The sequence below is a fragment of the Echiichthys vipera genome, assembly GCF_963691815.1.
Source record: "Echiichthys vipera genome assembly, contig: SCAFFOLD_132, whole genome shotgun sequence".
Taxonomy (NCBI): domain Eukaryota; kingdom Metazoa; phylum Chordata; class Actinopteri; order Perciformes; family Trachinidae; genus Echiichthys; species Echiichthys vipera.
In genome coordinates this window covers 1-25,000 of record NW_028154838.1, presented here as the reverse complement: position 1 = coordinate 25,000, position 25,000 = coordinate 1, and the positions used below count along the sequence as shown (strand labels likewise).

At 53.1% G+C, this 25,000-nt stretch overlaps 2 protein-coding genes across 2 annotated transcripts in view; both read right to left on the bottom strand.

Annotated features, from left to right (window-relative positions):
- Positions 1-1,281, bottom strand: part of LOC310966319 (protein-L-isoaspartate O-methyltransferase domain-containing protein 2-like) — a gene marked incomplete at both ends in the record, with an annotated part of 6,413 nt that extends 5,132 nt beyond the window's left edge. Inside the window, 1 exon segment of the mRNA XM_083940898.1 lies at positions 1,157-1,281. Within this exon segment, the coding sequence (XP_083797024.1) occupies positions 1,157-1,281 (125 nt within the window).
- Positions 1,282-4,904: 3,623 nt separating this feature from the next.
- On the bottom strand, positions 4,905-21,404 carry LOC310966318 (myelin transcription factor 1-like; the record flags this gene model as incomplete). The annotated part of the gene is made up of 13 exons (XM_083940897.1): positions 4,905-5,048; positions 5,676-5,819; positions 5,996-6,099; positions 8,963-9,054; positions 9,734-9,955; positions 10,553-10,663; positions 10,961-11,023; positions 12,322-12,390; positions 12,675-12,737; positions 13,985-14,139; positions 15,766-16,023; positions 18,438-18,625; positions 21,190-21,404. Coding segments are annotated over 13 exons (1,828 nt in total), but the record flags the coding sequence as incomplete, so codon positions are not given.
- Positions 21,405-25,000: the final 3,596 nt, after the last annotated feature.

The following is a 25,000-nucleotide window of genomic DNA, read 5'->3' as shown; positions in this document are numbered from 1 at the left end:
AGTACACAAACACACACAGTCACAATCCAGCCCGTCTACAGCGTGACCCCCCCCCCCCCGCCCCCCCAACAAAGAAAACACACACATCATGAGACCCGAGGACGCACAGCCGAGGCCCGTCCCGCTTTACAAAACGCTGCAGTAGTAAAGGAACGACCACGACTACAAAAGTAACAAAAGGCCCGTGCGTGTCCGTCTGTCGCTGCGGAGGTGCTTCGTAGTTCTGGAAGTTTTGTCCTTTTTTTAATATCAACGCTAAAAAATCAGCAGTAAAAATATCTGGTCTCTGTAAAAAGGTGCGAGCGGGACGAACCGCGGCTGTGCGTGGTTTTCTCTTTGTCACAAACGTTTCACTTTTTTTACTCCGCGGTTTTTAACACAACAACAATAACACTGTTTGTTCTGAATACAGATATGTACAGAGACTTCCTGTCGGAGACGACGCCACGGCGACGCTTTGTCCGCGCGTACGCCGACGACGCCGCTCCGTCGTGCAGTGTGTACCTGAATCCACAGACTGAGATCACAGTTTCTCTCCTCTAACAGGAGCTTTCACAAAATGGCCTCTACCTGCGCGTGAAAGGAGCGTTTATTGTACGTCCCTGTACGTTTGACCCCCCCCCCCCTCCCCTCCCCTCACCCCCCCCCACCCCGACAGCATCGGGGAAAAGATCCGGACCAAATGTTTTCAGCAGGACTTGAACCGGGTTTGCCAAGTGTAAACATCCCATAAGTTGAAATGAGCGGCGTGAGAAAGGCACACATGATAAGACCACACGGCGTGTTACTACAGCGGGGGGGGGGGGACGGGGGGGGGTCAAAGGGGGGGGGGCTTTTGGTTTTGCTCAGCTTGATGAAAAACGCCACTCAAGACATTTCTACCTCACGAGTCGTCTTCTACCTGCCGTGTGTGTGTGTGTGTGTGGTGTGGTGTGTGGTCATTCGAGCACGCGCCTGTACCCGACATGAGACCCCCCCCCCCCCGCCCCCCCCCAAAAAAACAACAACAAACAAACACACAGCTGGGTTTTGGTTGTTTCCCTGAAAGTATCATCGTTTTAAATTTTCCAGGAGCTTTTGGGGAAACGTGGCCCTGAACGCATCATCGCTTTTTTCGCTCTGGATAAGAAACACAGTCGGTGGGCGCGCAGCCCACCGACCGCGCAGGCCGACCGACCGCGCAGCCGTCCGACCGCCGCCAGCCGACCGACCGCGCAGCCGACCGACCGCGCAGCCGACCGAACCGCGCAGCGTCGGCTTCACGGCCTCAGTGTCGTTCATTTACATTCCTCCGCAGACGATTTCATCAGCAGTTAAAAAGGGTCATGCCACATCGAACACGCGGGGAGAGGATTCACAGTCGTAGCGCTCCGGGGTCGGATTCTCGTGCATCTGAGAGGAAGAAGAACTACTTTGTTATGCAAATGCGTCCGAACGCTCTTTCCTGAGGAACGGTTTCACGAGACGTGGGCGGCGAGTTTAAGAGTCATCAAACGCTTCGACGTTCTTCCGGTGATCGACATGTTTATGCAGCAAACGCCTGAAGCCAGAGGAGCCGTGGAGCCGGGCCGATCCGTCTCCCACTCCCACACACGTCTCTGACTCCGCCCACCGCCCGACCTCGGCGTCGCCCACCGCCCGACCTCTGGCCCGCCCAGCGCCCGACCTCTGGCCCCGCCCACCGCCCGACCTCGGCGTCGCTCTGTTCCCCTGAGAACCAAACTCTGCTCACTGTCAAATCTTTTGGTTTTCGTTTGGAAAAGAAAGAACCGCTTCCTTTCACACACGTGCGAGCTCGGACGGCACGGGCTGAACCCCGGATCACAGACGCGTCCCCGTGTGACGGGACGCTCAGCTCGTTTCCACGGGAACAGCAGCAAACAGGTGCGGCGTGCGTGGCGGCGCGCCCTCCTCCGGTGGAGCTGGACACGTGCTATTGCTTGGGATCGATCGCGGTTCTTAGACGTCGCGACTCGACTGCTGACATTTCAACGGTTATTCAGAAAGTGCACGAAGGAGCTTCATCTACGTTGGCTAAGAGCACATTCACAACATGCCTTTGACATCAGAGTTACACGGGGATTCAAACCGTACACCACAGGAGCTGCAACACGCCGCTCAAAGGCAGGTCGCACAAACGTCCCCGACTCGCCTCGACGTCAGAGCGAACGGCTCACAGCGAGAACAAGACGAGCACAGACACTGTGTGCAGAACGTTCTTTCTAACTGTACACAACCTCACGACACGAGACAAAGAGCCGGCGGGCGGCGAGTTATTCCTCAGACTCAGGGGAACGACCCACAGCGGGTGAGTCCGACGTTTGTGGGTCAGGGACGGACAAACACGGGAAACGGGAACGGTTGTGTTCTGTTATCAGCGACGCCGTCTTCGCCCTGGGGTCGGTGAACGCTGCGTTTAAAGCCACGGTCGCAGTGAGAGTGAGTACGGCGTGACTGCCTCCGCGGGACCACGCCCACTGATCCGTCTGTTACGGAATACAAGAGAAGAAGAGCAAGTCAACAACTACACTGGAAAAATATATGTATGTTCATATTCATATATATAGCATCTTTAAAATCTATTTATACAGAATGTAAATTAGTGGACGAGCGAGAAACGAAGGCATCTGAAAGCACCCGCGCGCTGCTGCCGCGCTCTGGCGCCGCGCTCTGGCGCCGCGCTCTGGCGCCGCGCTCTGGAGCCGCGCTCTGGCGCCGCGCTCTGGTGTGGCGCTCTGTCCGTGGATCGGACGCCGGACGTTGCAGAAATGCCAAGAATCAGGAAAGAAAGGTTTTTTTTTCGTGGCACTTTGTGCATCAAAAAATTAAAATCTAGAGTAAGGCTACAAGGGTGTGAATGTTCATCTGAACGCCGTCCGACAGTTCCCTCCACGGTGGGGTGTGTCGCAGTGTGTGTGTGTGTGTGTGTGTGTGTGTGTGTGTGTTAGACCATGCATGCAGCATGAACCCCTGCTGGACTCCGTGTTTGTACCTTTGTGCTGATGAAAGTAAGAAGAAGACCGAAGCGTCTGCGGTACGTTACAGAGGCTCTGTGAGCCGGAGCCGGCCGCTACACAAAGCGCTCGGGAGAGGTAATATTACTGAACACACACACACACATATATACATACATATATGTGTGTGTGTGTGTGTGTGAACACAAAAGAAGGTTTGCTGCTCCTCTCTGAGCCGACAGCTCGGACACACAGAGAGCAGAGAGCAACACGACAGGAGTGTCTTTACAATCAGCGTCTGGAGCTGCGGGCGACGCCTCAGCAATCAAACATGTTCGTCTGGTTCCTTCTTTATTAAAGTTTAGCAGTAAATCTGTGACGACTCAGACTCAACAGCACGCAAATAAATAACAGAATAAATACAGAGCCATCTCAGCGTCTCAGGGGAAATAAATAAATAATAAATACAGATTCTCTTTGTTCAGCAGAAACAGAAGCAAACTATCAAAAGTTATAAAACATCATTTTCAAAAGACTCAAATCAAAATATGCTTTTCTCTGGGTTCATATAGATTCTTCAAACATGGACGTCAGCGAGCGTCTGCGGCCGCCGCCGCCGTCGACGCTCGACACAAAGGTAATAAATAAATAAATAAACTCGAGGACATAAAGGGCAATAAGTTACAATTTGAAAGTTCACACGTTAATAATAATAATAATAATTCATATATAACAATAATCATCGTACCACAAAACTATTCATGATCAAGTGCAATCCCTAAGATAAATACTATCGATGCGACTAACGGACGTGAGACGTGAGCGCACGCTAAACTATCGTCGCCGCCGTCGTCTCAGTAAAAAAGAATAAATCATTTATCAGCTGCTCCTCAATCAGCTGCTCCTCAATCAGCTGCTCCTGGATCTGTGTCCTGACCGCGCTGCTGCTCCTCAATCAGCTGCTCCTGGATCTGTGTCCTGACCGCGCTGCTGCCCCGTGTCACGGTCAGCTCTGCTCTGGGGACGTCTCCACAGCAGTGACGCCGCTCCTCAGCCGCTCCTCAGCCGCTCCTCAGTGTCTTGCGTGCGCCGCGTTCCGGGTGTGTGTGTGGTCATGAATCAGGGAGCTTCTGGAGCCGGTGAGCGCACACACACACGTGCAGCCGTGCAGCCGTGCGTGCTCCAGGACAGCGGCGCTCCTCTCCTGCAGGTCCACGCTGCAGCCGCTCCAGACGCGGAGCAGGACCCACAGGGACAGCAGGTGAACAGGCAGCGCGTCCAACCCCAGACACGGAGCAGGACCCACAGGGACAGCAGGTGAACAGGCAGCGCGTCAAACACGGAGCAGGACCCACAGGGACAGCAGGTGAACAGGCAGCGCGTCAAACACGGAGCAGGACCCACAGGGACAGCAGGTGAACAGGCAGCGCGTCAGACCCCAGACACAGAGCAGGACCCACAGGGACAGCAGGTGAACAGGCAGCATGTCAGACCCCAGACACAGAGCAGGACCCACAGGGACAGCAGGTGAACAGGCAGCGCGTCAGACCCCAGACACAGAGCAGGACCCACAGGGACAGCAGGTGAACAGGCAGCGCGTCAGACCCCAGACACAGTCTCTAGGATCCTCTTCTTGGTTTCCTTCCTGTGGAGGATCCGTTCCCTCCTCTGGACCCCAGCGGCGGCGGCAGCAGCACGTGAGGGTTTTGGTCCCTGGGATGATTTCCTTGTTTAAAGTTGCCGTTTATTTAAAAACCTGAATTCCCTTTTTGTTTTTGAATCATATTTCAGAGTATTTCAACATCTCTCTGTCATCTCCCCGTCCCTCCGCATCCTCCCTCCGTCACGCTCCAGCGCTCCAGGACAGCGTGTGTGTGTGTGTGTGTGTGTGTGTGTGAGCGTGTGAGCGTGTGTGTGTGTGTCTCTGCATGTGTGTGTGTGTGCACAGCCTCAGACTTTGATGCCTTTCACAGCCTTGTTGATGCTCTCCAGCAGCGCTCTGTTCTCGGGGCTCTGGAAGCGCTCCTTGTTGGTGTACATGTCGGTGAGGGTACTCACGTAGCTGTCGAAGTTCTGCTCTGTGATTGGCTCCTGCTGCGGGACAAACAACAAGTGTCTGAGCTGAGAGGAGCAGGTGTGTGTGTGTGTGTGTCTGTGTGTGTGTGTGTGCAGCCTCTCACCATGTGCGTGTGTGTGTGTGCGTGTGCATGTGTGTGTGTGTGTGCGGCCTCTCACCATGTGCATGTGTGTGTGTGCATGTGTGTGTGTGTGCAGCCTCTCACCATGTGCGTGTGTGTGTGTGCATGTGCATGTGTGTGTGTGCGCGGCCTCTCACCATGTGTGTGCGTCTCTGCATGTGTGTGTCTCTGCATGTGTGTGTCTCTGCATGTGTGTGTCTCTGCATGTGTGTGTGTGTGTGTGTGTGTGTGTGTGTGTGTGTGTGTGTGTGTGTCTCTCTGCATGTGCATGTGTGTGTGTGCGCGGCCTCTCACCATGTGTGTGTGTGTGTGTGTGTGTGTGTGTGTGTGCGGCCTCTCACCATGTGTGGCAGGCGGATGTGTGTGTGTGTGTGTTTGTGCATGTGCATATGTGTGTGTGCATGTGTGTGTGTGTGTGCGTCCTCTCACCATTTGTGGCAGGCGTATGTGTGTGTGTGTGTGTCTGTGCATGTGCATGTGCATATGTGTGTGTGCATGTGTGTGTGTGTGTGCGTCCTCTCACCATGTGTGGCAGGCGGATGTGGGCCAGGCTGCGGATCAGGGCGCGGCTGAGCCCCGACAGCTCCATGAACAGAGCCTCGTTCTGCTCCTCGATCATCTTGTTCTCGTGCTCGATGCTCTTCAGGTTCATCTCCATGGACGAGATCTGCAGCACACAGCAGCACACGCCCTCGTTTCACCATCACAGCAACAACAACAACACACTTTACACAAACAACAAAACACAACACATGAAGAACGAGTGCAGGAGAAGCTTCAGGAGGAAACGACGGGGAAAAGACGCAGAAGGGGGTGGAGGTGAAACAGGAAGTGGAGACGCACCTGAGTCTGCAGGTTGACCATGTCCGCCTCCATCTCGTTGTTGGACTCGTTGAGGTCGTTGATCTCTTTGTTGAGCTGCTTGATGTCTTCGTCGTTGTCAAGGACTAAAGGAGGAGACGGACACACGGGACTCTGTTTACATCTCTGCACCTGCTTTAGACCCTGACCCCGCCCCTGACCCCGTCCCCGTCCCTGACCCCGTCCCTGTCCTGCTTTAGTCCCTGACCCCGTCCCTGTCCCCGTCCCTGACCCCGTCCCTGACCCCGTCCCTGACCCCATCCCTGACCCCGTCCCTGACCCCGTCCCTGTCCCCGTCCCTGACCCCGTCCCTGACCCCGTCCCTGACCCCGTCCCTGTCTCCATCCCTGACCCCGTCCCTGACCCCGTCCCTGACCCCGTCCCTGTCCTGCTTTAGGCCCTGACCTCGTCCCTGACCTCGTCCCTGACCCCGTCCCTGTCCTGCTTTAGACCCTGACCCCGTCCCTGACCCCGTCCCTGACCCCGTCCCTGACCTCGTCCCTGACCCCGTCCCTGACCCCGTCCCTGTCCTGCTTTAGGCCCTGACCCCGTCCCTGACCCCGTCCCTGTCCTGCTTTAGACCCTGACCCCGTCCCTGACCCCGTCCCTGTCCTGCTTTAGGCCCTGACCCCGTCCCTGTCCTGCTTTAGTCCCTGACCCCGTCCCTGACCCTGACCCCGTCCCTGACCCCGTCCCTGACAGCGTCCCTGTCCTGCTTTAGTCCCTGACCCCGTCCCTGACCCCGTCCCTGACCCCGTCCCTGTCCTGCTTTAGTCCCTGACCCCGTCCCTGACCCCGTCCCTGTCCTGCTTTAGTCCCTGACCCCGTCCCTGACCCCGTCCCTGACCCCGTCCCTGACCTGCTTTAGACCCTGACCCCGTCCCTGACCCCGTCCCTGACCCCGTCCCTGACCCCGTCCCTGTCCTGCTTTAGACCCTGACCCCGTCCCTGACCCCGTCCCCGTCCCTGACCCCGTCCCTGTCCTGCTTTAGTCCCTGACCCCGTCCCTGACCCCGTCCCTGTCCTGCTTTAGACCCTGACCCCGTCCCTGTCCCTGACCCCGTCCCTGACCCCGTCCCTGACCCCGTCCCTGTCCTGCTTTAGTCCCTGACCTGCTTTAGTCCCTGACCCCGTCCCTGTCCCTGACCCCGTCCCTGACCCCGTCCCTGACCCCGTCCCTAACCCCGCCCCTGACCCCGTCCCTGTCCTGCTTTAGACCCTGACCCCGTCCCTGACCCCGTCCCTGACCCCGTCCCTGTCCTGCCTTAGACCCTGACCCCGTCCCTGACCCCGTCCCTGACCCCGTCCCTGACCCCGTCCCTGACCTGCTTTAGACCCTGACCCCGTCCCTGTCCTGCTTTAGACCCTGACCCCGTCCCTGACAGCGTCCCTGTCCTGCTTTAGACCCTGACCCCGTCCCTGACCCCGTCCCTGTCCTGCTTTAGACCCTGACCCCGTCCCTGACCCCGTCCCTGACCCCGTCCCTGTCCTGCTTTAGACCCTGACCCCGACCCTGTCCTGCTTTAGACCCTGACCCCGTCCCTGTCCCTGACCCTGACCCCGTCCCTGTCCTGCTTTAGACCCTGACCCCGTCCCTGACCCCATCCCTGACCCCGTCCCTGTCCTGCTTTAGACCCTGACCCCGTCCTGCTTTAGACCCTGACCCTGTCCTGCTTTAGACCCTGACCCTGTCCCTGTCCTGCTTTAGACCCTGACCCCGTCCCTGACAGCGTCCCTGTCCTGCTTTAGACCCTGACCCCGTCCCTGACCCCGTCCCTGTCCTGCTTTAGTCCCTGACCCCGTCCCTGTCCTGCTTTAGTCCCTGACCCCGTCCCTGACCCCGTCCCTGACCCCGTCCCTGACCCCGTCCCTGTCCTGCCTTAGACCCTGACCCCGTCCCTGACCCCGTCCCTGACCCCGTCCCTGACCCCGTCCCTGACCTGCTTTAGACCCTGACCCCGTCCCTGTCCTGCTTTAGACCCTGACCCCGTCCCTGACCCCGTCCCTGTCCTGCTTTAGACCCTGACCCCGTCCCTGACCCCGTCCCTGACCCCGTCCCTGTCCTGCTTTAGACCCTGACCCCGACCCTGTCCTGCTTTAGACCCTGACCCTGTCCCTGTCCCTGACCCTGACCCCGTCCCTGTCCTGCTTTAGACCCTGACCCTGTCCTGCTTTAGACCCTGACCCCGTCCCTGTCCCTGACCCTGACCCCGTCCCTGTCCTGCTTTAGACCCTGACCCCGTCCCTGACCCCATCCCTGACCCCGTCCCTGTCCTGCTTTAGACCCTGACCCCGTCCTGCTTTAGACCCTGACCCTGTCCTGCTTTAGACCCTGACCCTGTCCCTGTCCTGCTTTAGACCCTGACCCCGTCCCTGACAGCGTCCCTGTCCTGCTGACGTCACTCCTGAACCTCAGGAGGAACTGGTTTCAAACTCAGCTCCCTGAGGAAACTGGACCTCACAGGTTCTGGCTGTGTCTGGGTTCTGCTCTGACCCCTGGACGAGGCAGATCTTCCCCCCTGAACGCCTCTGATCTGCACGTGAGACTTTGCTGAGTGAAGGTGGAGACACTTTAAACACTTCAGCTTCATCAGACGCCATCTGTGAAGCGTTTTAACCCTTTAAATGTTTCCTGTGACGCTCTGACGAACCTGAGACGAGTGGAGTTAAAGGGAACTGAACCAAAGACTGAAGGTTTCCTGTTCCTGTGTTTCTAAAGTATATGACTGAAGGGTTTGTTGCCGTATCGACTGATTTTCCTTTTGTTGTCAGAACTCTTTGAACCGCACTCATGACGTGTCGCTACGGTTGAAGGTTTCTGGACACACACACACACACACACACACACACACACACACACACACACACACACACACACACACACACACACACACACACACACACACACACACACACACACACACACACACACACACACACGTGTCTCACCGTCGCTGGCTCTGAACTTGGAGCTCAGGTACTCCTCCGGGGGGAACTTGGCTTTCTTCTTGGCGAACAAGGCTCTGGGGCATCCTGAGAGGCTGCAGACACACGGGTGGGGGGGGGGGTGGGGGTTACTGCGCTGTTCTGTCTCATCTACAGTCACGTGACCCAAAGCCCCGCCCACAGCGTCCCCAGGAGTGTGTGTAAACGTGTGTTAAAGTGTCCTCTAGGAGCATAAACGTGTGCTAAAGTGTCCTCTAGGAGCATGAACGTGTGTTAAAGTGTCCTCTAGGAGCATAAACGTGTGTTAAAGTGTCCTCTAGGAGCCTAAACGTGTGCTAAAGTGTCCTCTAGGAGTCTAAACGTGTGTTAAAGTGTCCTCTAGGAGCATAAACGTGTGCTAAAGTGTCCTCTAGGAGCATAAACGTGTGTTAAAGTGTCCTCTAGGAGCATAAATGTGTGCTAAAGTGTCCTCTAGGAGCATAAACGTGTGCTAAAGTGTCCTCTAGGAGCATAAACGTGTGTTAAAGTGTCCTCTAGGAGCATAAATGTGTGTTAAAGTGTCCTCTAGGAGCATAAACGTGTGCTAAAGTGTCCTCTAGGAGCATAAACGTGTGCTAAAGTGTCCTCTAGGAGCATAAATGTGTGTTAAAGTGTCCTCTAGGAGCATAAACGTGTGCTAAAGGTTCCTCTAGGAGCATAAACGTGTGCTAAAGTGTCCTCTAGGAGCATAAACGTGTGTTAAAGTGTCCTCTAGGAGTCTTCCCTGCGTCTCACCTGCGGTGTGTGAGGAAGCTTCCGTTGGCATGGCCGGAGCCGTCACAGCCGGGGGTGGGGCAGGTGGGCCCCTCTGTCTTGAAGGCTTTCCAGTTGAAGGGGGTGCCGTTCAGGAGCCCCTCCTTCTGTCTGCGGGCGGCCAGCGGGCACCCGTAGGCGCTACGGTGGGTGGCGTACTTCCCACTGATGTGACCCAGACTGTCACAGCCGGGCACCGGGCACCTGCAGGGAGCGGAGGAGAGAGAGGGGAGGAGGAAGAGAGGGAAGAGGAGAGGGGGAGGAGGAGAGGAGGGGAGGAGGAAGAGGAGAGGGGGAGGAAGAGAAAGGGGGAAGAGGAGAGGGGGAGGAGGAGAGGAGGGGAGGAGGAAGAGAGGAGAGGGGGGGAGGACCCAGGTTAGAGACGACGGACCCAAACACCCAAAGTGTAGAGAAAGTTGAGCATTTTAAAAACATGATTTCAGATTCAGACTTTTCTTCTGGGCCAGATTCTTTTTCACACACATGTTTTTAATGAAATGTAAATTATTATAAGATCATTTTTATATTTATTATATTTATAAACTGACTGTTTGTGTGAGAATGCAACATGAAGCTTATGTTTCTGTCCTGCAGCGACTCTGGGATCCTCTGAACCAGGACCAGGGTCAGGGTCAGGGTCAGGGTCAGGGTCAGGGTCAGGGTCAGGGTCAGGGTCTGCACCACGTGTGTGTGGGGGGGGGGGGTCTACCTCTGCATATGCTTCACATTGACTTCCCTCTCTCTCTCTCTCTCTCTCTCTCTCTCTCTCTCTCTCTCTCTCTTATTGCACGTTACGTTTACACTTCATGGCGTTTTCTGAGCGGTACGAACTTTAAAAGCTCGGAGTCCTCCTGGTTGTCCTTGGTAGGAGTTTTAATTCCACTTTTCTTGGCACGCGGGCACCCAGAGAGACTGAAAACAGAAAGTATGGAGTTGATAACATCGGGTGAGGAAGGTTTGCTGAAGTGATGCTGATTAAAGGGAGAGCACAGGAAAAGGGTTCAACCAAGTCACAAACCACAGCAGGTGAAACGCCTCAGACGTGTGAGATGTGTGAGTATGTGATCCCTGTCTACCTCTACCACGACTGTCACTAGCCTCTCTGACTGACTGTGCGTGTGTGTGGGTGTGTGTGTGTGTGTATGTGGGTCCATATGTGTGGATGCGTACGTGTGTGTGTGTGTGTGTGTGTGTGTGTGTGTGTGTTACCTTCTGTGGGAGGAGTAGTTTCCCGTGATGTGTCCGGACCCGTCACATCCTGGGGTGGGGCATCTGGGAACAGAGCGAACGTTTAACACGGTGAAAACGTCAGAGTTAGAGCTGCAGAGACGCCGCGTGTTACACTAAAGTGTCCTCTAGGAGCATAAACGTGTGTTAAAGTGTCCTCTAGGAGCATAAACGTGTGCTAAAGTGTCCTCTAGGAGCATAAACGTGTGTTAAAGTGTCCTCTAGGAGCATAAACGTGTGCTAAAGTGTCCTCTAGGAGCATAAACGTGTGTTAAAGTGTCCTCTAGGAGCATAAACGTGTGCTAAAGTGTCCTCTAGGAGCATAAACGTGTGTTAAAGTGTCCTCTAGGAGCATAAACGTGTGCTAAAGTGTCCTCTAGGAGCATACACGTGTGTTAAAGTGTCCTCTAGGAGCATAAACGTGTGCTAAAGTGTCCTCTAGGAGCCTAAACGTGTGCTAAAGTGTCCTCTAGGAGCATAAACGTGTGTTAAAGTGTCCTCTAGGAGCATAAACGTGTGTTAAAGTGTCCTCTAGGAGCATAAACGTGTGTTAAAGTGTCCTCTAGGAGCATAAACCTGTGTTAAAGTGTCCTCTAGGAGCATAAACGTGTGCTAAAGTGTCCTCTAGGAGCATAAACGTGTGTTAAAGTGTCCTCTAGGAGCATAAAGGTGTGTTAAAGTGTCCTCTAGGAGCATAAACGTGTGTTAAAGTGTCCTCTAGGAGCATAAACGTGTGCTAACGTGTCCTCTAGGAGCATAAACGTGTGCTAAAGTGTCCTCTAGGAGCATAAACGTGTGTTAAAGTGTCCTCTAGGAGCATAAACCTGTGTTAAAGGTTCCTCTAGGAGCATAAACGTGTGTTAAAGTGTCCTCTAGGAGCATAAACGTGTGTTAAAGTGTCCTCTAGGAGCATAAACGTGTGTTAAAGTGTCCTCTAGGAGCATAAACGTGTGTTCACGTGTCCTCTAGGAGCATAAACGTGTGTTAAAGTGTCCTCTAGGAGCATAAACGTGTGTTAAAGTGTCCTCTAGGAGCATAAACGTGTGCTAAAGTGTCCTCTGTCCATCTGGGAAACAGAGCAAACGTTTAACACGATAAAAACGTCACAGTCGGCGTTTCAGTGAAGCGATGACAGGAAGTGACCTCACGCAGACGAGCGAGACGTCACACGTTCACTTCACATTCACACGAACTGACTCAAGTGGAAACGAGCAAAGTTCAAGCGAGGAGAGAAAACACCAGCGTGGCAGAAGCAGCAACAGAGGAGCAGTGAGCGTGAGCAGAGTGAGGCTGTGTGCGGAGCGCTGCACTGAGGAGGCAGTGGAGGTGCAGAGCAGACGTACTTGAGTTCAGGGGTGTGGGCCGCCATGAGGGAGCGCAGGCTCTTATCAGCGAGAGGACACCCAGACAGACTGAGAGGAAGGAGAGAGAGCCAAGGAAGGGCAGAAGAAGAGAAGGAGGGAAAGAAGCAGGGGAGGAGAAGACGTGAGCAAAGGGAAATCCAGAATAACGGCATACAGAGGTCATTGAGGAGGAGGAGGGCGACAGGAAGTGAGGTACTGACGCGGGTCAAAGCCCGGGAGCGTCGTTGCTCCGCGGGCTCACGCTGCAGCCCGGCCTCCGCCGCGTCAGCATCAACTCACACCTGTGAGTCAGTGTCGGTGGAGTCACGCACGTTAGCTGCAGTGGTGCATACCTGCGGTGGGACGCGTAGTTTCCAGTGATGTGGCCGCTGCCGTCACATCCGGGCGTAGGGCACCTAGAGTGGGCCGGGTCCAGAGAGGAGGGAGGAAACAGAGGCAGAGTTAGAGCTGCAGAGACACGCGTGTTACACTAAAGTGTCCTCTAGGAGTCTAAACGTGTGCTAAAGTGTCCTCTAGGAGCATAAACGTGTGCTAAAGTGTCCTCTAGGAGTTTAGACCTGTGCTAAAGTGTCCTCTAGGAGCATAAACGTGTGTTAAAGTGTCCTCTAGGAGCATAAACGTGTGCTAAAGTGTCCTCTAGGAGCATAAACCTGTGCTAAAGTGTCCTCTAGGAGCATAAACGCGTGTTAAAGTGTCCTCTAGGAGCATAAACGCGTGTTAAAGTGTCCTCTAGGAGCATAAACCTGTGTTAAAGTGTCCTCTAGGAATATAAACGTGTGTTAAAGTGTCCTCTAGGAGCATAAACGTGTGTTAAAGTGTCCTCTAGGAGCATAAACGTGTGCTAAAGTGTCCTCTAGGAGCATAAACGTGTGCTAAAGTGTCCTCTAGGAGCATAAACGTGTGCTAAAGTGTCCTCTAGGAGCATAAACGTGTGCTAAAGTGTCCTCTAGGAGCATAAACGTGTGCTAAAGTGTCCTCTAGGAGCGTAAATGTGTGTTAAAGTGTCCTCTAGGAGCATAAACGTGTGTTAAAGTGTCCTCTAGGAGACTAAACGTGTGCTAAAGTGTCCTCTAGGAGCATAAACGTGTGCTAAAGTGTCCTCTAGGAGCATAAACGTGTGCTAAAGTGTCCTCTAGGAGCATAAACGTGTGTTAAAGTGTCCTCTAGGAGCATAAACATGTGTTAAAGTGTCCTCTAGGAGCATAAACGTGTGTTAAAGTGTCCTCTAGGAGCCTAAACGTGTGCTAAAGTGTCCTCTAGGAGCATAAACGTGTGTTAAAGTGTCCTCTAGGAGCATAAACGTGTGTTAAAGTGTCCTCTAGGAGCCTAAACGTGTGCTAAAGTGTCCTCTAGGAGCATAAACGTGTGTTAAAGTGTCCTCTAGGAGCATAAACGTGTGTTAAAGTGTCCTCTAGGAGCATAAACGTGTGTTAAAGTGTCCTCTAGGAGCATAAACGTGTGTTAAAGTGTCCTCTAGGAGCATAAACGTGTGTTAAAGTGTCCTCTAGGAGCCTAAACGTGTGCTAAAGTGTCCTCTAGGAGCATAAACGTGTGTTAAAGTGTCCTCTCAGCGTGTTGGCGTGTCAGCGTGTCGGCGTGTCGGCGTGCAGCTCGTCCTCCAGGGTCTCTGTGTGTCACTCACGAGAGCAGCTCTTTCTTGCTGTCCTTGGGCTGGAACTTGACCTTGAAGCTCGGGGTGGTGACCTCTCCCGGGTACTTCCTGTCGTCCACGCCGTCCTGCATCATGTCCCCGTCCTCTGCGTCCGACGAGACGAACGAGTGTCCGGTGTGCTCCATCTGACGGGTGGAGAACAGCAGCGTGAGCACGGGCGCGTGTGTGGCTGCTCTGGGGTCAGGTGTGGTTAAAGGGACCCCCCCCCCCCCCCCTCGTCTCTGTCTTTTGGACACAAAGAAGTTTCCAGACGCAGCGAACTCATAAAAGATTCACGCTCGAAGCCTTTGATGTTTCTTTTGAACGAGTTCAAAGGAGAGAAATTAGCATTCGCCAAAGTCAGGATGGTGCAATGCACCTGACACACACCAGCTGCACAGAGCGAGTCTCCACCTACGGTGACTCCTGCTGCGGGCAGCACATGAATAATGAACCCGGGGGGGCAGGACATAAGGGGGGGGGGGGGGGGGGCAGAGACAGACAAATGATGTAAACACGCAAAATTATTATTATTATTATTATTATTATTTAAAAAGCTCAGGGGCTTTTGTCTGTTGGTATGTTTCAAAAACCTGTGCTAAAGTGTCCTCTAGGAGCATAAACGTGTGTTAAAGTGTCCTCTAGGAGCATAAACGTGTACTAAAGTGTCCTCTAGGAGCATAAACGTGTGTTAAAGTGTCCTCTAGGAGCATAAACGTGTGTTAAAGTGTCCTCTAGGAGCATAAACGTGTACTAAAGTGTCCTCTAGGAGCATAAACATGTGCTAAAGTGTCCTCTAGGAGCATAAACGTGTGTTAAAGTGTCCTCTAGGAGCATAAACGTGTGCTAAAGTTTCCTCTAGGAGCATAAACGTGTGTTAAAGTGTCCTCTAGGAGCATAAACGTGTGTTAAAGTGTCCTCTAGGAGCATAAACGTGTGCTAAAGTGTCCTCTAGGAGCATAAACGTGTGTTAAAGTGTCCTCTAGGAGCATAAACGTGTGTTAAAGTGTCCTCTAGGAGCATAAACGTGTGCTAAAGTGTCCTCTAGGAGCATAAACGTGTGTTAAAGTGTCCTCTAGGAGCATAAACGTGTGCTAAAGTGTCCTCTAGGAGCATAAACATGTGCTAAAGTGTCCTCTAGGAGCATAAACGTGTGTTAAAGTGTCCTCTAGGAGCATAAACGTGTGTTAAAGTGTCCTCTAGGAGCATAAACGTGTGTTAAAGTGTCCTCTAGGAGCATAAACGTGTGCTAAAGTGTCCTCTAGGAGCATAAACATGTGCTAAAGTGTCCTCTAGGAGCATAAACGTGTGTTAAAGTGTCCTCTAGGAGCATAAACGTGTGCTAAAGTGTCCTCTAGGAGCATAAACGTGTGTTAAAGTGTCCTCTAGGAGCATAAACGTGTGTTAAAGTGTCCTCTAGGAGCATAAACCTGTGCTAAAGTGTCCTCTAGGAGCATAAACGTGTGTTAAAGTGTCCTCTAGGAGCATAAACGTGTGTTAAAGTGTCCTCTAGGAGCATAAACGTGTGTTAAAGTGTCCTCTAGGAGCATAAACGTGTGTTAAAGTGTCCTCTAGGAGCATAAACGTGTGCTAAAGTGTCCTCTAGGAGCATAAACGTGTGTTAAAGTGTCCTCTAGGAGCATAAACGTGTGCTAAAGTGTCCTCTAGGAGCATAAACGTGTGCTAAAGTGTCCTCTAGGAGGATAAACGTGTGTTAAAGTGTCCTCTAGGAGCTCAAACGTGTGCTAAAGTGTCCTCTAGGAGCCACTGACCTCGTCCATGTCCTCCTCCCTCTGGCGGTTGGGCTTGGTGTAGTCCAGAGGCCCCTCCCACTCCTCCTGCTTGTAGGCGTGCAGGTTGGGTGACGTCATGCCGCTGCTTCCCCCGTGATGGAGCGAGGAGGAGGACGATGAAGAAGGGTCTGGGGATCGAACCCCCGGGCTGGTGCCGGACAGGCTGCCCTCTCGTTTAATGGGCTTCTTCATGCTCAGGTCCAGGGTCCCGTTCTCGTCCACCTCGATGCCCAGGTCCTGCAAACACAGAGAGTCAGGGTCAGAGACTCAGCAGCCTCTCTGTTGTTGGGTGCAGCTACTCTAGGCTGGTTGCCAGGGTTGCCTGTTGTTGGGTGCAGCTACTGTAGGCTGGTTGCCAGGGTTGTCTGTTGTTGGGTGCAGCTACTGTAGGCTGGTTGCCAGGGTTGCCTGTTGTTGGGTGCAGCTACTATAAGGCTGGTTGTCAGGGTTGCCTGTTGTTGGGTGCAGCTACTGTAGGCTGGTTGCCAGGGTTGTCTGTTGTTGGGTGCAGCTACTGTAGGCTGGTTGCCAGGGTTGTCTGTTGTTGGGTGCAGCTACTGTAGGCTGGTTGCCAGGGTTGTCTGTTGTTGGGTGCAGCTACTGTAGGCTGGTTGCCAGGGTTGCCTGTTGTTGGGTGCAGCTACTGTAGGCTGGTTGCCAGGGTTGCCTGTTGTTGGGTGCAGCTACTGTAGGCTGTGAGTCACTATAGGCCGAGCATTCACTCCATGGACTGAGAGAAAGGAGAGAAACGCCATTCAAACGCACGCCCACATGGCTACGCTGCTCCTGGATGCTAACATCACTTTCATCTGCACTTAGCTGCAACGGCTAACGCTAACGGCTAACGCTAACTGTCAGTCAAACTCCTCTAATCCTTGTTTTGATGCTGTGGTTTTCTGGAGGGGACGGGTTCAAACAGGCTCAAACAGACTCCGGTCTCCTGGAGCTGCTGGGCCGGGTCTGACCAACCTGGCAACCCCACTGCTGGGCCGGGTCTGACCAACCTGGCAACCCCACTGCTGGGCCGGGTCTGACCAACCTGGCAACCCCACTGCTGGACTTATACTTTGTTGTTGAGGATCTGGAGACTCTAGATGGAGCCGTTTTGATCATTGATGCAGATTCATTTGTTTTATAAAGAGGAAGAAGAAGAAGAACATCTTTAGATCCACAGCAGCGGAGCAGCAGAGGAGAGGAGGGGGGAGGAGGGGGGAGGAGAGGAGGGGGGAGGAGGGGGGAGGAGAGGAGCTGAGGAGAGGAGAGGAGGGGGGAGGAGAGGAGGGGGGAGGAGAGGAGAGGAGAGGAGAGGAGGGGGGAGGAGAGGAGGGGGGAGGAGAGGACGGGAGAGGAGGGGGGAGGAGAGGAGGAAGAAGAGAGGACGGGAGAGGAGAGGAGGGGGGAGGAGGGGGGAGGAAGAGGAGGAAGAAGAGAGGACGGGAGAGGAGAGGAGAGGAGGGGGGAGGAGAGGAGGGGGGAGGAGAGGAGGAAGAAGAGAGGACGGGAGAGGAGAGGAGGGGGGAGGAGAGGAGGGGGGAGGAGAGGAGGGGGGAGGAAGAGGAGGAAGAAGAGAGGACGGGAGAGGAGAGGAGGGGGGAGGAGGGGGCAGGAGGGGGGAGGAGGGGGGAGGAGTGGAAGTGAGGAGGGGACGGGGGAGGAGGGGAGGTGATGCAACTGCATCTCAACACCATCCTGTACGTCGAGGCCTCCTGATGATTCTTCAGTCTTCAGTCTTGTGTGGTGGTGTCGGTGTGTGTGTCGTGTGTGTGTGTGTTGTGGTGTGTGTGTGTGTGTGTGTGTGTGTGTGTGTGTGTGTCGTGGTGTGTGTGTCGGTGTGTGTGTGTGTGTCGTGGTGTCGGTGTGTGTGTCGGTGTGTGTGTGTGTGTGGTGGTGTGTGTGTGTATGTCGTGGTGTGTGTGTCGGTGTGTGTGTGTGTGTCGGTGTGTGTGTCGGTGTGTGTGTGTGTGTGGTGGTGTCGGTGTGTGTGTCGTGGTGTGTGTGTGTGTGTGTGTGTGTGTGGGTGTGTGTCGTGGTGTCGGTGTGTGTGTGTGTGTGTGTGTGTGTGTGTGTGTCGGTGTGTGTGTGGGTGTGTGTCGTGGTGTCGGTGTGTGTGTGTGTGTGTGTGGTTGTGTCGGTGTGTGTGTGTGTGTGTGTGTGTGTGTGTGTGTGTCGGTGTGTGTGTGGGTGTGTGTCGTGGTGTCGGTGTGTGTGTGTGTGTGTGTGTGTGTGTCGTGGTGTGTGTGTGTGTGTGTGTGTGTGTCGTGGTGTGTGTGTGTGTGTGTGTGTGTGTGTGTGGTGGTGTCGGTGTGTGTGTGTGTGTGTGTGTGTGTGTGTGTGTGTGTGGGTGTGTGTCGTGGTGTCGGTGTGTGTGTGTGTGTGTGTGTGTGTGTGTGTGTCGGTGTGTGTGTGGGTGTGTGTCGTGGTGTCGGTGTGTGTGTGTGTGTGTGTGTGGTTGTGTCGGTGTGTGTGTGTGTGTGTGTGTGTGTGTGTGTGTGTCGGTGTGTGTGTGGGTGTGTGTCGTGGTGTCGGTGTGTGTGTGTGTGTGTGTGTGTGTGTGTCGTGGTGTGTGTGTGTGTGTCTGTGTGTGTGTGTGTGTGTGTGTGTGTGTGTGTGTGTGTGTGTGTGTGTGTGTGTGTGTGTGTGTGTGTGTTTACCTTGCTGAGGGCTTTGGTGCTGAGGTTCTCGGGTTTCTCCCAGCAGCGCGTCGACAGGTTCAGGATGGCGGTGGCAGCCATGTGCGCGGCCTCCGCGTCGTGGGCGTAGTCGTAGGCCAAGGAGGAGCTCTTCCCGTAACCATGGAGACTGAGGCTGGGCGACGGCGACTTGGGGAACGAGGGTTTAGCTGAACGACGACAAAACAACTTCAGATCAGGACGTCATGGTGTGAACGTGTGTTAAAGTGTCCTCTAGGAGCATAAACGTGTGTTATAGTGTCCTCTAGGAGCATAAACGTGTGTTAAAGTGTCCTCTAGGAGCATAAACGTGTGTTAAAGTGTCCTCTAGGAGCATAAACGTGTGTTAAAGTGTCCTCTAGGAGCCTAAACGTGTGCTAAAGTGTCCTCTAGGAGCATAAACGTGTGTTAAAGTGTCCTCTAGGAGCATAAACGTGTGTTAAAGTGTCCTCTAGGAGCATAAACGTGTGCTAAAGTGTCCTCTAGGAGCATATACGTGTGTTAAAGTGTCCTCTAGGAGCATAAACGTGTGTTAAAGTGTCCTCTAGGAGCATAAACGTGTGTTAAAGTGTCCTCTAGGAGCATAAACGTGTGCTAAAGTGTCCTCTAGGAGCATAAACGTGTGTTAAAGTGTCCTCTAGGAGCATAAACGTGTGTTAAAGTGTCCTCTAGGAGCATGAACGTGTGTTAAAGTGTCCTCTAGGAGCATAAACGTGTGCTAAAGTGTCCTCTAGGAGCATAAACGTGTGTTAAAGTGTCCTCTAGGAGCATAAACGTGTGCTAAAGTGTCCTCTAGGAGCATAAACGTGTGTTAAAGTGTCCTCTAGGAGCATAAACGTGTGTTAAAGTGTCCTCTAGGAGCATGAACGTGTGTTAAAGTGTCCTCTAGGAGCATGAACGTGTGTTAAAGTGTCCTCTAGGAGCATAAACGTGTGCTAAAGTGTCCTCTAGGAGCATAAACGTGTGTTAAAGTGTCCTCTAGGAGCATAAACGTGTGCTAAAGTGTCCTCTAGGAGCCTAAACGTGTGCTAAAGTGTCCTCTAGGAGCATAAACGTGTGCTAAAGTTTCCTCTAGGAGCATAAACGTGTGTTAAAGTGTCCTCTAGGAGTCTAAACGTGTGTTAAAGTGTCCTCTAGGAGCATAAACGTGTGTTAAAGTGTCCTCTAGGAGCATAAACGTGTGATAAAGTGTCCTCTAGGAGCATAAACGTGTGTTAAAGTGTCCTCTAGGAGCATAAACGTGTGTTAAAGTGTCCTCTAGGAGCATGAACGTGTGTTAAAGTGTCCTCTAGGAGCATAAACGTGTGTTAAAGTGTCCTCTAGGAGCATAAACGTGTGTTAAAGTGTCCTCTAGGAGCATAAACGTGTGCTAAAGTGTCCTCTAGGAGCACAAACGTGTGCTAAAGTGTCCTCTAGGAGCATAAACGTGTGCTAAAGTGTCCTCTAGGAGCATAAACGTGTGTTAAAGTGTCCTCTAGGAGCATAAACGTGTGTTAAAGTGTCCTCTAGGAGCATAAACGTGTGCTAAAGTGTCCTCTAGGAGCATAAACGTGTGTTAAAGTGTCCTCTAGGAGCATAAACGTGTGCTAAAGTGTCCTCTAGGAGCATAAACGTGTGTTAAAGTGTCCTCTAGGAGCATAAACGTGTGTTAAAGTGTCCTCTAGGAGCATAAACGTGTGTTAAAGTGTCCTCTAGGAGCATAAACGTGTGTTAAAGTGTCCTCTAGAAGCATAAACGTGTGTTAAAGTGTCCTCTAGGAGCATAAACGTGTGTTAAAGTGTCCTCTAGGAGCATAAACGTGTGCTAAAGTGTCCTCTAGGAGCATAAACGTGTGTTAAAGTGTCCTCTAGGAGCATAAACGTGTGTTAAAGTGTCCTCTAGGAGCATAAACGTGTGAAAAAGTGTCCTCTAGGAGCATAAACGTGTGTTAAAGTGTCCTCTAGGAGCATAAACGTGTGTTAAAGTGTCCTCTAGGAGTCTAAACGTGTGTTAAAGTGTCCTCTAGGAGCATAAACGTGTGTTAAAGTGTCCTCTAGGAGCATAAACGTGTGCTAAAGTGTCCTCTAGGAGCATAAACGTGTGTTAAAGTGTCCTCTAGGAGCATAAACGTGTGTTAAAGTGTCCTCTAGGAGCATAAACGTGTGTTAAAGTGTCCTCTAGGAGCATAAACGTGTGTTAAAGTGTCCTCTAGGAGCATAAACGTGTGTTAAAGTTTCCTCTAGGAGCATAAACGTGTGCTAAAGTGTCCTCTAGGAGTCTAAACGTGTGTTAAAGTGTCCTCTAGGAGCATAAACGTGTGTTAAAGTGTCCTCTAGGAGCATAAACGTGTGTTAAAGTGTCCTCTAGGAGTCTAAACGTGTGTTAAAGTGTCCTCTAGGAGCATAAACGTGTGTTAAAGTGTCCTCTAGGAGCATAAACGTGTGCTAAAGTGTCCTCTAGGAGTCTAAACGTGTGTTAAAGTGTCCTCTAGGAGCATAAACGTGTGTTAAAGTGTCCTCTAGGAGCATAAACGTGTGTTAAAGTGTCCTCTAGGAGTCTAAACGTGTGTTAAAGTGTCCTCTAGGAGCATAAACGTGTGTTAAAGTGTCCTCTAGGAGCATAAACGTGTGTTAAAGTGTCCTCTAGGAGCATAAACGTGTGTTAAAGTGTCCTCTAGGAGCATAAACGTGTGATAAAGTGTCCTCTAGGAGCATAAACGTGTGTTAAAGGCTCCTCTAGGAGCCTGAACTCTTACTCTTGAAGGCTTTGGGCGAGGTTTCGCTGGCGGCCATCTTTGGGGCGAGCATGCGTTTCCCGAACACTTGAGCATCAAAACTTGCATAATCGAAGGACACCTTGGAGTACTTCTCCAGCTCCCGGGCCAGGTTGGCGCGGGGCGTGGCCGGCGCCATGTTGGGCCTGTAGCTGCCGTACTGAGGCACCTCCAGCTGCTTCACGAAGCACATGGGCCTGAGAGGAGGAGAGGGGGGGGGGCGTCCAGACAACATCAGACAGGAAGTGGAATCAAATACATGAGTCACACAAATAAAGAGAGGGAGAGAGAGAGAGAGAGAGAAGGGGAGAGAGAGAGGGAGAGGGGCGCGGAGAGGGAGGGAGAGAGAGAGAGGGAGGGAGAGAGGGAGAGGGAGAGAGAGAGAGAGGGAGAGAGAGAGGGAGAGAGAGAGAGAGAGAGAGAGAGAGGGAGAGGGGCACGGAGAGAGGGAGAGGGGCTCGGAGAGAGAGAGAGAGGGAGAGAGGGAGAGGGGCGCGGAGAGAGAGAGAGAGAGAGGGAGAGGGGCGCGGAGAGAGAGAGAGAGGGAGGGAGGGAGAGGGGCTCGGAGAGAGAGAGAGAGGGAGAGAGGGAGAGAGGGAGAGGGGCGCGGAGAGAGAGAGAGAGAGAGGGAGAGGGGCGCGGAGAGAGAGAGAGAGGGAGAGAGGGAGAGGGGCTCGGAGAGAGAGAGAGAGGGAGAGAGGGAGAGAGGGAGAGGGGCACGGGGAGAGAGAGAGAGAGAGAGGGAGAGGGGCACAGAGAGAGAGAGAGGGGCGCGGAGAGAGGGGCGCAGAGAGAGAGGGAGAGGGGCGCGGAGAGAGGGAGAGGGGGAGAGAGGGAGAGGGGCGCGGAGAGAGAGAGAGAGAGAGAGGGAGAGGGGCGCGGAGAGAGAGAGAGGGACACGGAGAGAGGGAGAGGGGGAGAGAGGGAGAGGGGCGCGGAGAGAGAGAGAGAGGGAGAGGGAGGGAGAGAGAGAGAGAGAGAGAGAGGGAGGGAGAGAGAGAGAGAGAGAGAGAGGGAGGGAGAGTGCAGATAGGGCGGACGCGGTACTTAGCAGGAGTGCAGCAGGATTAAACGGCTCTTATCAGCTGAGGGCACATTTGAATGTTGTACAGCACAGAATTTATGAGATTAAGCCGCTCGCTTTCCTGGAGAGTCTGAGCTTTTGTCCGACCTGTTGGATTAAAGCCACTGACAGAGCAGCGAGAGGAGGAGGAGAGGAGGAGAGGAGGAAGAGAGGAGGAGAGGAGGAAGAGAGGAGGAGAGGAGGAAGAGAGGAGGAGAGGAGGAAGAGAGGAGGAGAGGAGGAAGAGAGAAACCAGAGAGGAGGAGAGGAGGAAGAGAGGAGGAGAGGAAGAAGAGAGGAGGAGAGGAACAAGAGAGGAGGAGAGGAGGAAGAGAGGAGGAGAGGAAGAAGAGAGGAGGAGAGAAACCAGAGAGGAGGAGAGAAACCATAGAGGAGGAGAGAAACCAGAGAGGAGGAGAGGAAGAAGAGAGGAGGAGAGAAACCAGAGAGGAGGAGAGAAACCAGAGAGGAGGAGAGAAACCAGAGAGGAGGAGAGAAAGAAGAGAGGAGGAGGAGAGGAGGAAGAGAGGAGGAGAGGAGGAAGAGAAGAGGAGAGGAGGAGGAGAGGAAGAAGAGAGGAGGAGAGGAAGAAGAGAGGAGGAGAGGAGGAAGAGAGGAGGAGAGAAACCAGAGAGGAGGAAGAGAGGAGGAGAGGAGGAAGAGAGGAGGAAGAGAGGAAGAGAGAAACCAGAGAGGAGGAGGGAAAGAGGAGGAGGAGGGAAACCAGAGAAGAGGAGAGGAAGAAGAGAGGAGGAGAGAAAGAAGAGGAGGAGAGAAATCAGAGAAGAGGAGAGGAACAAGAGAGGAGGAGAGAAACCAGAGAGGAGGAGAGGAAGAAGAGAGGAGGAGAGGAACAAGAGAGGAGGAGAGGAACAAGAGAGGAGGAGAGAAACCAGAGAGGAGGAGAGAAACCAGAGAGGAGGAGAGGAAGAAGAGAGGAGGAGAGAAACCAGAGAGGAGGAGAGGAAGAAGAGAGGAGGGGAGAAACCAGAGAGGAGGAGAGAAACCAGAGAAGAGGAGAGGAAGAAGAGAGGAGGAGAGAAACCAGAGAGGAGGAGAGGAAGAAGAGAGGAGGGGAGAAAGAAGAGAGGAGGAGAGAAACCAGAGAAGAGGAGAGAAACCAGAGAGGAGGAGAGAAACCAGAGAAGAGGAGAGAAACCAGAGAGGAGGAGAGAAACCAGAGAGGAGGAGAGGAAGAAGAGAAACCAGAGAGGAGGAGAGAAGAGGAGAGAAACCAGAGAGGAGTCCTCCGCCCTCTTTGGCCCCGCCCTTTTCCTCTACGTCCTGTTTCCCTGCAGCCGCGCCCGTGTCTCCGTCCGTCCGTCCGTCACACGCTCACATGTGTAAACTCTCCCCCTGATCTTCGCCGTTCGTCCTTTTTATCTATGTGACATGAATTCCATCAGAACTCGAGCGCGTGAGGAATCTCCGCCCGCTCGTCAGCGTCGCACGCGCTCGTCAGCGACGTGCACGCTCATCAGCGACGCGCACGCTCGCTTTAATAACGACCTGAGAGGGAAAACAAAGCCTTATTATGTTTTAATCCTCCGCGCTTTGTCCGACCACTGATTTTCCTCCAGGAAAGCAATTATTTCCCTGTCCCCCCACAGCCCCCCCCCCCCCCCCCCCCCGTAACTCGCATAATTAGCTTATCGGCTGCATTATTAATTAAAATACCAGCGCGGACGCGCGCGGACGGAGCATAACACCCGTGTCTGCTCCCTGTTAATCATCATTCCTGCGGCCGGGCCGCTGCTGGAGATGAATGCAGATAAAGAGATCTCAGAGTGTGAGGTGACAGTAATGACCGGAGCGCCGCGTCGAGCGTTTCACAGGGCGGCTGAGCGTCTGGTGGGGGGGTGGGGTGGGGGGTGGGGGGGGGCAAGGTCAGGGTGGTCTCTGCGGGGGCTTCTCTGGGCTCAGGAGAAAAGCAGCAGACCTTGAGAGGGACTCGAGTGCAACGATAAAAAGCTTTCTCTGCTCTTTCACACAACAGGAGAGTGATGTCACGCACTGGAAAGACTCTGATTGGTTCAAGGTTTCCATGAGTTAGGTCCCGTTTGAACGGAGACGATGAGGAAACACTATAAAGTGTCCTCTAGGAGCATAAACGTGTGTTAAAGTGTCCTCTAGGAGCATAAACTTGTGCTAAAGTGTCCTCTAGGAGCATAAACGTGTGTTAAAGTGTCCTCTAGGAGCATAAACGTGTGTTAAAGTGTCCTCTAGGAGCATAAACGTGTGTTAAAGTGTCCTCTAGGAGCATAAACGTGTGCTAAAGTGTCCTCTAGGAGCCTAAACATGTGTTAAAGTGTCCTCTAGGAGCATAAACGTGTGTTAAAGTGTCCTCTAGGAGCATAAACGTGTGTTAAAGTGTCCTCTAGGAGCATAAACGTGTGCTAAAGTGTCCTCTAGGAGCCTAAACGTGTGTTAAAGTGTCCTCTAGGAGCATAAACGGTGCTAAAGTGTCCTCTAGGAGCATAAACGTGTGTTAAAGTGTCCTCTAGGAGCATAAACGTGTGTTAAAGTGTCCTCTAGGAGCATAAACGTGTGCTAAAGTGTCCTCTAGGAGCATAAACGTGTGTTAAAGTGTCCTCTAGGAGCAATAAACGTGTGCTAAAGTGTCCTCTAGGAGCATAAACGTGTGTTAAAGTGTCCTCTAGGAGCATAAACGTGTGTTAAAGTGTCCTCTAGGAACATAAACGTGTGCTAACCTGTGCTAAAGTGGAGGCT